The sequence below is a fragment of the Rutidosis leptorrhynchoides genome, chromosome 7 (assembly GCF_046630445.1).
Source record: "Rutidosis leptorrhynchoides isolate AG116_Rl617_1_P2 chromosome 7, CSIRO_AGI_Rlap_v1, whole genome shotgun sequence".
Lineage (NCBI taxonomy): Eukaryota > Viridiplantae > Streptophyta > Magnoliopsida > Asterales > Asteraceae > Rutidosis > Rutidosis leptorrhynchoides.
The window spans coordinates 369066527-369076931 of NC_092339.1; the positions used below are offsets into that span (position 1 = coordinate 369066527).

At 31.7% G+C, this 10405-nt stretch overlaps 1 protein-coding gene across 1 annotated transcript; it reads right to left on the reverse strand.

Moving 5' to 3' along the window:
* Positions 1-6553: 6553 nt before the first annotated feature.
* LOC139858459 (short-chain dehydrogenase TIC 32, chloroplastic-like) lies at positions 6554-9459 on the reverse strand. The gene is made up of 8 exons (XM_071847309.1): positions 9245-9459; positions 8487-8718; positions 8318-8397; positions 8057-8210; positions 7416-7494; positions 7224-7305; positions 7083-7129; positions 6554-6990 (listed from the first exon to the last, which is right to left on the reverse strand). The coding sequence occupies exons 1-8, from the start codon at positions 9351-9353 to the stop codon at positions 6826-6828; spliced, it is 948 nt and encodes a 315-aa protein (XP_071703410.1). The 5' UTR covers positions 9354-9459; the 3' UTR covers positions 6554-6825.
* Between the last annotated feature and the right edge of the window lie 946 nt (positions 9460-10405).

Here is a 10405-nt window from a genome sequence, read left to right on the forward strand (position 1 = left end):
GTTAAATTGGATTCTCCGTCCCGTTTTTTCTGAAAAAGACTCAAAAGACAGTCAAAGCTAAAAGTTCGGTCAAAGTCTGTCAAAGACGGTCAAAGTTGGTCAAAACGGTCAAAATCAGTCAAATTTTCGTTAAGATGTGATATGTTTTAAAATTAGGGTTTGTTTTCATTTTTTGGGCGCTCTTTTCTCTGTGTCCTTACTGATTATGTACTCGGTAACATTAATTGAGTTTGAAGTTTGATTGTATTTAAATTCAAGTTCTTATTTAAGAAATTTATGTGCAAAATCAACTATTTTATACATATATAAATATATATTTAAGAAATTATTAATAAAGTCAACGTTGGTCAACGACCGATGCATTCCCGACGCGTCCCCAACTCGGCCGACGCGTCCTTTGTAGGTCTTGACCGATGCGTCCCCGACTCGCGATTTTTTACAACCTTGTAAATAATACAGTAGTACTATACTGATACGGAGTACAATATTAAATGGGAAGGGGTTATTTTAAGAAGCTGAAAAGTAAAAAGGACTGTTTTGTATTTTTGTCAAATATAAAGGGGTAATATGCGTAAACTCGTGGAATTAATAAAAGATGGAATAATCCAGTTTCTTCATCCACGTCATTTTCATTTCAAGTGAGACGGTTTGTGAGGAGAAGAAGAAGAAAGCAAGAAAATTATCAAATTAAAGCGAGACTTGAAGATTTAAGATTATTGCACCGGTATCCTAAGATTTGAGGTATAAACAAAGCTTAAAATTTTATAATTTTGTTAGTTAGAACTAATTATATAAACCCTAGTTCTTAAAAATTAGGGGAAACAGGTGTGTTAAGTTTTGAAGTGATTTTAATTTTTATATGTATGCTTTATTAGATTAGTTAAGAGTTTTATTTACGCATGACTTGATTAACATTGCTCATTTTGTTCAATGCTATTGAGGTATGTTTTTGGTGCTCAATATTTATTTATTAATTATTAATTATAATGATGTGAATGAAAGATTGATGATGTATTTTGTATGATGATAAATTGTGGTTGGTCCGATGTATAATAAAAAAGCCTAGAAGGAACCCTTTATACCGCCTTCATATTTTGATTCTTATGATAAATAGATGAGAAGTTGATTAATGTAATTAACAATCTTTATTACTAGCAATCAACAATTATCCTCTTGTTGCAGGTGTTGTGTTTAAACTAATCCAAATCGTTATATTAAAATGGACTGGTCAGAGGCGTTTCGTGTAGTTGCTCTGAAACATATGAATTATTATGATGATTATCTCAATTTCTCGGGTGTGTGCAAGGTTTTGCGTTCGGTTGCGGTACACGTTGCAACCAAAGTCTCATACTGTAATGGACTTCCTTCACGGTTTCCATCCCTTTTGTTTGGAGAGGAAAAAGAAGACGTTGAATTTCGTGAATTGTTTTTTCTTTCAAATAATAGCATCCGTAAGATACGACTTCCAGAAGCATATGGTACATCTTGCGTCTCTTCATCTGGGTGGCTATTAACAGTTGAAGACGATACAACTACGAAACTTATCAATCCGTTATCACGTGAAACCATCAATTTACCGAAGATCGACACCATCATTCCAGATATTTATCCGGATATGGATTCTGAAATCCGTAAGGTACTCTTCTCCAATGAATCACCCGTGGTGGTGGTGTTATGGGGATGCAATATATTAGCTTTTGTCATATTGGAGATCACCAATGGACATATATTGAAACAGTTTGTAGTGGGATGATATTTGATGTAACTTGTTATGACGGGCGTGTTTATTATCTTGACAGTAGCTTCAGTATAAGATCGTGTGATGTTTATGGAGAAGACCCGGTCGTTGTTGATGTTTCACGACTACCTAATTATCTATATATTGATGATCCGGAAATAGCTTATCTTCTAGGATTGGATGATGATGAATTTATCTATAACAATGATCTTGAAATAGCTTATATTATAGGATTGGATGATGAGGATGACGGAAGGAAAAAGTTGTTGGTTGTCATCCGAGAACTATTGACCGTATTAACAGAAGATGAGAAGATGAGTTAGATGGTCGTAAGGTACAACGGGTGACTTACAAGACAAAGAATTTTCGAGTTTTCGAGTATGATTTACAAAATGGAAGATGGTCGAAAGTGAATAATCTTGGTAAGAAAACTTTGTTTGTGGGATTTAGTTCATCCTTTTGGATAGAGGATACTTCAGGGGTGGTCAAGGGTAATTGCATATATTATACGGATCATATGCCATTATGTATTCAGATGTCCGATAATGAAAGCACCATTTGTTGTAGCGAAAGTGAAGCACAAAGGGATATGGGGATTTATCATATATGTGACGGAACCATCGACCCTCATTTCTTCGGAAAATTGGGTAGCAAAGTTACTTCAGCAATTTGGTTTCAATCAATGTAGTTTTTCATACATCTTGTGGTTCTTATGTTTGTTGCAAACAACTTTCAACATGTTACTAATGTCAGATAATGTACTACGGAGTAGTAATTTGGTAGCTCTATGACATATCATAGAAATTAGAAATAGAATGAACAAAATCAACATGATCAAATACCTAGCTTGATTAAGGGGACAATTTACGTTTAGAGTACACTTATTTCGTGATGAACGGTAGTTAACATATCTGTAATGTATAACATTTTATGATGAACGGTAGTTAACATATTTGTAATGTATAAACATTTTATGAGGAACGGTAGTTAACACATGTGGGTATAAAATACATGACGGTTATTATTAACTTTTTATTGACGATTATTTTTTAATATAAACATTAAATGCACTTTAACAATAACACTAAAAATGTAATTAAAAAACCATATAGTATGGAGTGTATATATAGTAGAAATTGAAGAGAAGATCATAAGAAAAAAAAAATATTACGTACAGTATCATTTATGTAAAAACTATTTTTGGCGGCTTATAATAATTCACTAGACTAGAGTGGGGTTGTAAACGAACACTGTCAAGCTCGAACTCGACTCGTTTAAATTTCATAAAAATCTCGAACTCGACTCGTTTAAATTTCATAAAAATCGAGCTCGGTTCGAGCTCGACTCGTTAAACATATAATATTAAATTTCTTTTTAAATTTAAATTTATTATATTTCATATTTATTGTTTTTGTAATTTTTATCCACATATAATAAGATTTATCATTATTTTTTCAACTATTATTGATATTGATAGAATAATAATTATTACAATTTATATATTATAATTTTAATATTTATTTAAAATATTTAATATCTTGATGTATATAAATGAAAAGCTCGTTTAGGCTCGCGAGCTTGTTCGAGCTCGAGATATGAAGCTCGAGCTCGTTTACTAAAAGAGCTTTAAATAAAATTCAAGCTCGAGCTCAAGCTCATTTAAGCTCGACTCGAATGGAGCTTATAACGAGTCGAGTTCGAGTAACTCGGCTCATTTATAAACCTATGATTAAACTATAAATGAAAAATAAATTTTTAATCCAAACCCTTTATTTTCTTGATTACCCGTCAAAATGTGCGGTAGCATCATCGTTACGAAAAATTACTTTTATGCCCAAAATTTATAAATACCTCTCGTCCGTTCCCCATTATATTTAAAAACCCTAATACACAAATAAAATTCTACTCATAAGTCTCATACGATCGTAAAATCAAAAAACCTTTTGTTCGAAATTAATCGATGACGCCACGGTGGTCGAATCATCATAAGATCGGATTGTTAACAAAGAGCTTAACACTATTAAAATTAGTATTCGAACGAGTAAGATATTTGGTCGCTACATTACGGTACGTAAAAAATCTTATCTTCAACTATCATTTAGGGTTTATCTTATTATTATTATTTATCTGGTATTTAACGCTTTTCATATATCAGTAACGTATTTCTTAGGGTTTATTGATATCTTTTTATTTTACCCAAATTTCATATTTATAAGTTTAATATGATTACGTCAGTATCATTATGAAATAGCCTTAACAGTGTTCACTTAATATTTATTCCGTCTCTGTCTTGCTGCTTAATTTAAATACAAACGTGTTTTTCCTTAACCTGTATTTATTAATTTATAATCATTGTTTTGTAGTACATTAGTAATGAATATTCAATTTGTTGTGTTGCTTCAGCATTGATGATAACTTTATAGAGGTAGTTAATTACAGTACAATTTACAACAGCAATTATACGGAGGAACTTCACGTGGTGGAGTTAATTCATCGTATACAATCGTTGTTGCCGGTAAAAGAAGCTGCTCGTACGTGTGTGTTGTCCAAGACTTGGTCACACGCTTGGTCTACCATCCCTCATCTCAGGTTTCATAAAACCTCGGAGTTTTGTAATGAAGAAAAAGAAAGAGATTACATGATGTTTATGGATCGCACCATGTCTAGATATGTCCAAAACAACATACCAATCGAAAGTTTTGATCTGAGACTAGACATTAAGTTGGCTTCTCATGCTTTTAAAATGGATTCCAACTGTAGCTGCCCAAAGTTGTTTCAAGGAGCTTACCATTCAAATTTTTATGAATCTGATAGTAATTTAATACTTCCGGATGAAATATTCTCAGGGAAAAACCTACATACTCTGTATGTAGGTGATCTTCGTTTAAAATCAATTAAAAGAATTTCAGTGAGTCGCAATTCTGTGATAAGTTGTGTGTCTCTACGAGTACTCGAGTTGTTGCATGTGGAGATAAGTGAAGATGTACTTGATAGTTTAATCTCTACTTGTATTTTACTCGAGAAAATAAACCTTTCAGTTGATAGCTCAGATCTGAAGACAGTTAAGATAAGAAATCTTCGTTATCTTCAAGAATTGAAGTTAAGAACACTAGTATCATTTAATGTTTTGAAAATTGATGATGTCCCTAATCTTTGCTTGTTTTAGTATTACGTGCGGTTTTCTGATATTAAATCTATAAAGACATTTAACATGGCTTCATTAATGAGCGTGACAGAATTATCATTACATGGTGTGGCCATAGACGTTGCATTTCTTGACATGATCAAATCAAAGTTACATTTTCTCGAGCTTTTGGACCTCGAAATTCAGAATTGGACTCCGGAAAGATTGGATATTACAAGTTTTTCTTTGAAAAGACTAAAACTACAATTTAATATAAGCAGACCGGTTGACATACAAGTTTATGCTCCAAAGTTACATCATTTGAGTTACATGGGCACAACAATGCCCAGACTTATGTTTCCATCGAGTAATGCTCCTGAATATATCAAGCTTGAACTAAATTTGTGGGATCATGTTGATCATTCTTTCTACCTTAGGATGAGAGAAGTACTCAATTTATCAAGCAAGTTTGATATCAAAATAAGATGTTGCTACCACCATATTAATGAGCCGTTTAACATCGATGTTGATGATTGCGAAATAATGTTTCCAATTCCGTCTACAAACGTGCAACATTTATTTTTTTGTACCGGGTCACATGAAGAGTTGAAAATTTTCTATACACTTCTTACGGTTTGCCATCCCAAATACATAACCATATATTGTAACGGTAATGATGATAGTACTAAGTACTGGTATAGCGACTTATTTGAGCACGTGAGAATTGGTATAGCGACTTATAGCGACTTACGGCAAAGAAGACATCCAACCTAAAAGATATCGAGTTCAAGAATTGGTTTAATGGAAAGTGGGAAGTTCTAACAGATTCTTGCATAAGTACTACTATTCTTGACAGACCTGTTCTTGTCTTTGGCTGTTTACTTGAGCTTAAACCAAACTGGTAGAAATACTATATGAGTTATTTGGCATATTTATTAAGTTATTCTTGTTTTTTGGAACTTTTTTCATACTCGTCTTCGTTTTAGGATATAAATGGAAAATTGAGCTACCAAGGCTATAAGCTCAAAAGCATGCATAAAGAAATAGTACGTCTAGTTTGTTTTACGACGAACAACATCATGTTGATAAAGTTTAAGTTTTATGCATTTTTAGTTTTCTTCAAGTTCTAAAACACAACCTTTCGTCAGTCCATTAAAAATAATATAGTTCCTGAAGCCAAATAGTTAGTACATAAACTGAAACCAAACTATATACTATGTCCATAAATGGATCATGGTTTCCTGAAAAACAAAGTTCATAGGAACTAAGCTTAGTTCAATGTTTGATTCAACCACACAATATAAGTATGGGCCAAGTACCAAAAATACATTATTATTTTTTTGTTGAAAGAAAAAAGAAATACATTTTATTTTATTATTATTAGTTTCTTTTCATGCATATGTATTGTTAACGGAGATCCTTTTAGATGTAGTCGTTTTACCCCTTCTTGCACGGGCACATCTTATATAAGACGGTTATGGGCCATCACCCTCTTTAAATTTTACTAGCTAATGTACTTTGTAACCCTTTAAATTACAAACGTATGGACTTTTGAGTGAAATCAATTCTAAACTAATTGAGTATCGAACGTTCAAGAAAGTAACCTAGATAATGTACAATTAAGATCGATATTGTCACCAAAAGTATATATATATAGCGTGTAATATTCGGTATACATTTCCCCCCCAAAACTTACGTTCAAATTCCGCCATTGCCTTCGTTTAGGGTACATGAGTCAACATCTTACCACCTCATACTCTTGAGTCCGAGTGGGAATGGGACTCTTGTTATACGAAGAATAAACTTACAGAAGCAAGTTATTCACTATAAAAACCAAAAGGGTGTCAAAAGGATTACATAAAACTGTTACAACAAATATCATTACAAAAGAGCATACATTATTCTGTATGATAATTATAAATTTTCAAAGATAATGGTTTTTCATGAAGTTCAACACCAGAAACTACTTAGATTGGGTCAATTTCACACTGAAATCCCAAAGCTTCTTGGCCAATTCTGGGTCCCTAGCATATCCGCTTGCTTTTGATAAGTTGCTGTCTGCAAAATACTGGCCACTAATGCCCTTAAGTTGTGGGTTCAGTGCTACATAACATGTAGTTGCAGCTCCCTGAATTACCAAAAAGCATAGCAATCTTTACTCATCTTTAATCCAATAAAAAAAGTTATAAAAAAGTCGAAGCGATAAAGAGTTATGCGAACCTGTGGGATGTTTTTCAAGAAACTCTGTACAGTATTCATGAAGATAGCTGTATCAATAACAAGTTCAGGATCATTAGCATTGTTAAGAGATAAAAGAAATTGTGTGTGGTATAAAAACTTTGCTAGAGATTTGAGACGTACAGAAGAAACCACCGTGACGTGCTAGGTTCGTTTTAATGACTCCAGGGTGAAGCGAATTTGCAGTTATATTTACTCCCTCTGCCTACAAATAGCCAAACAAGTAATAATGGTTACACATCAATAAGATCAAGAAATGTTCAGAGTAACCATCTTTTTCATGAACCAATTAGAAGATTGATTAATTAAGCTTACCTGTAATCGTCTTGTGAGTTCACTGGCGTGCAATGCATTAGCAAGTTTTGATTGTCCATAAGCATACAACGCGTTATAGCTGAAAAACATATCACAATTGATGATTAAGTGGATCATATACTGTTGTACCTTAAAAACAGATAAACGTTATCCCTATTCAGGATACCGGCACTACAATAAACTTGTAGTTTTTGACACTTTTTGAATGAGTTTTTCACGCTTTAAAAGGTGAATATAAGTTAGAAGAGTGGAAAAATATGGTGTCAATAATTTTGATGTGTCAAAAAATGAGGCGTCAAAATATTTAAGTGTTATTAACCTTTTGACACTTTTAAGTGTCATTGGGTTTTCCTTTTTGTCAAAAAGTTGTTGCAAATTTTGCGACTTGTAGGGCTATTCACGCTTTAAAGTGTCAAAAATAATGAAAGCGACAAAAAATGAAACTTTTTTGTAGTGCGTGGAGGGGAGTATTTTTACTCTGATGTACATGGTCTAATTATCCCGTGACCGTTTCTGACCCTGGCCACTCCAAGTTATGTTTCGAGGTTTGAACTTAAACCTCTTGTGAAGATACCAGACATCAACCACTAAGTTATCAGTGGGATTGTGTACTGTTGTAGTTGCATAAATTCAAATTTTACCTCTTTTCGTCGTTGATCTTATCGAACATAATCCCTCCTTTGTATGTCACTCTATGAACCTCAGAAGAAAGAATCACAATCCTTCCTTCTTTACCACTTTCTCTTGCAGTTTTTTTCATGGTATCCAACAAGAAGTTTGTCAACAGAAAATTACCTAAAAAAAGCAAAAAAATAAAAAATAAATAAATAAATAAATTCATTTGAAAGTGTCCATTGTATGTTAAAAAACAACATATATAAACTTAGTAAAACATTACATACCAACATGGTTGGTTGCAAATTGCAATTCTATGCCATCTTTGCTAAGACCAAAAGGAGGAGTCATTATCCCTGCATTGAGACTTTTGACACAGAACATCGATAAAATTAGTCCTGCAATTAGACATGTCGTTTAACTTAAATCATATATACGATCAAATTAATGTCTTACATCAAGATGTTCAATGGAAGTCCCTTTGAACAATATTGTGACGCAAACTTTCGTACAGAGTCTAATGAGCTAACATCTAACTCCATGACTTCAATCTTTGCATTGGGGATTTTTTCGGCGATACTTACTTTGACTTTTTGACCAGACTCGAGATTTCTGACTGGCATAACGACACTTACTCCACGTAAGGCAAGCACACGGGCGGTTTCTAATCCAATGCCACTTGTAGCTCCTGAATAAAGTCACATAACATCTTTTAGACATGTAACATATTTAACTAGTACAAAATACATATATGGTGCATATACTTCATTTATAGTATATTGCAAATACATATGCAGATCAAATCCTTACTGTACAAGTTTACTTTTAATTCTTAAAGGTCAAAAAGACTATCATTTTACTTTTAAAATCGATAAGAATCAATCCATATGATTTATGTTGTAAAAAGCTAGTATAAGCATTAAGATTACTTCTCTTTAGTAATTTGTAAAGGAGTTGAAGATGAACAATCATTTACTAGACTTATAAGTTATAATCCCTATAAGAAAAAAAAAAATCCTAAGTTTTAATAATTCATAGTAAAAAAAAATCCACAAATAGTGATATTTTTTTATCATGTGAATGATGATTGATTAAGATCTGTTACCAACATTAATCAATATCATGAAGCAAAAACAGAACATAAAAACACACAAGCATATGCTAATACAAGTAATTAAGATTAATTAATATTTTAATAAGATGATGATTATTACCAGTAACAATAGCAGTGAGCCCAGTTCCATCAACTCCTTTAGTTACATCTTCAGCTGTTGATGATGCAGCAAATCCAGATTTTCCAGTAAATATTGAAATCCAAGTCATTTTTCCAACTTTTTTTTATTTTATTTTCTATTAAATTCAAAACAAGTAAACACTTTGAAGAATATGATGCTTAGTAGTGTTGGAGAGAGAATAATTAAATGTAAGTTGTGATGATATTGTATGAATCAATATGAATCAATATATATATATATATATATATATATATATATATATATATATATATATATATATATATATATATATATATATATAGTAAACAACAAGTTGTTGAATATACATTAATAAAGTAAACAAGTGAAGGAATACTTTGGTCTTCACATTCTATAAACTAATTAAAATTCACAGGAACTTGTGACAAGATTCTTTCTTAATTTCATTTTTTCATTATTTCAACTGTTTGAATTCTAGATGAATGAAGTTTATTGTATGTGACCCTCAACTTTCAGTGGTTATCATTTTGATACCCTATATCTTTTTCCTTCAACACATGGCATATCGTTTGAAAAATGTTTGTACACTATAAATTATTAAAATTTGTTTTATCCAATCAAGCTTTAATATATCACTTATCTTTTATGGTTAGAAGTAAGTTAAAACTACCATTTATCTTTACCATTCTAATGAAAATATGACTTTTTATAACTTACAGTTGGGTAAAATAATGAGTTATAAAAGTGTTGGCGTTCAAAAAATAAAATGAGTCATAAGAATGTATTATGAGATGAATGACACATGACATGTACAGTTTTTATTTGTAAATTTAAAATTTAATTTTGTGAAGTTGATTGTTAATGGGATGAATATTTGCATTCAAGTTTTTGGTAGATCCATCATAATTTGTGCACTCTTTGTTTGTGTGGTACAAATTTTTGATGCGTATATTTGGTGAATTTATTGAAATATGATTGAAAATAACATTATACTTTCAAAAGAGATAGATGAGTGGTAATGAGAGATAAATCATTTCAAGTTTTCTAACTTAGCATATAGAAATGCATTGATGATATGTACACAACTATTTTTTATATATACACAACTAAACATGCTTTATAATCTTGTACTGTACAATACTGTAAAACATATTTAGTTGT

Bases quoted from the DNA above. Each gene is read 5' to 3' on its own strand.
- LOC139858459 (XM_071847309.1), bottom strand. From the start codon at position 9,353: ATGACTTGGATTTCAATATTTACTGGAAAATCTGGATTTGCTGCATCA. The intron at 8,211-8,317 runs GTATGTAATGTT...TGCTTTTTTTAG, and splicing joins ATTTGCAACCAACCATGTTG to GTAATTTTCTGTTGACAAAC. The intron at 7,495-8,056 runs GTAAAATTTGAA...TATGTTTTTCAG, and splicing joins AAGATCAACGACGAAAAGAG to CTATAACGCGTTGTATGCTT.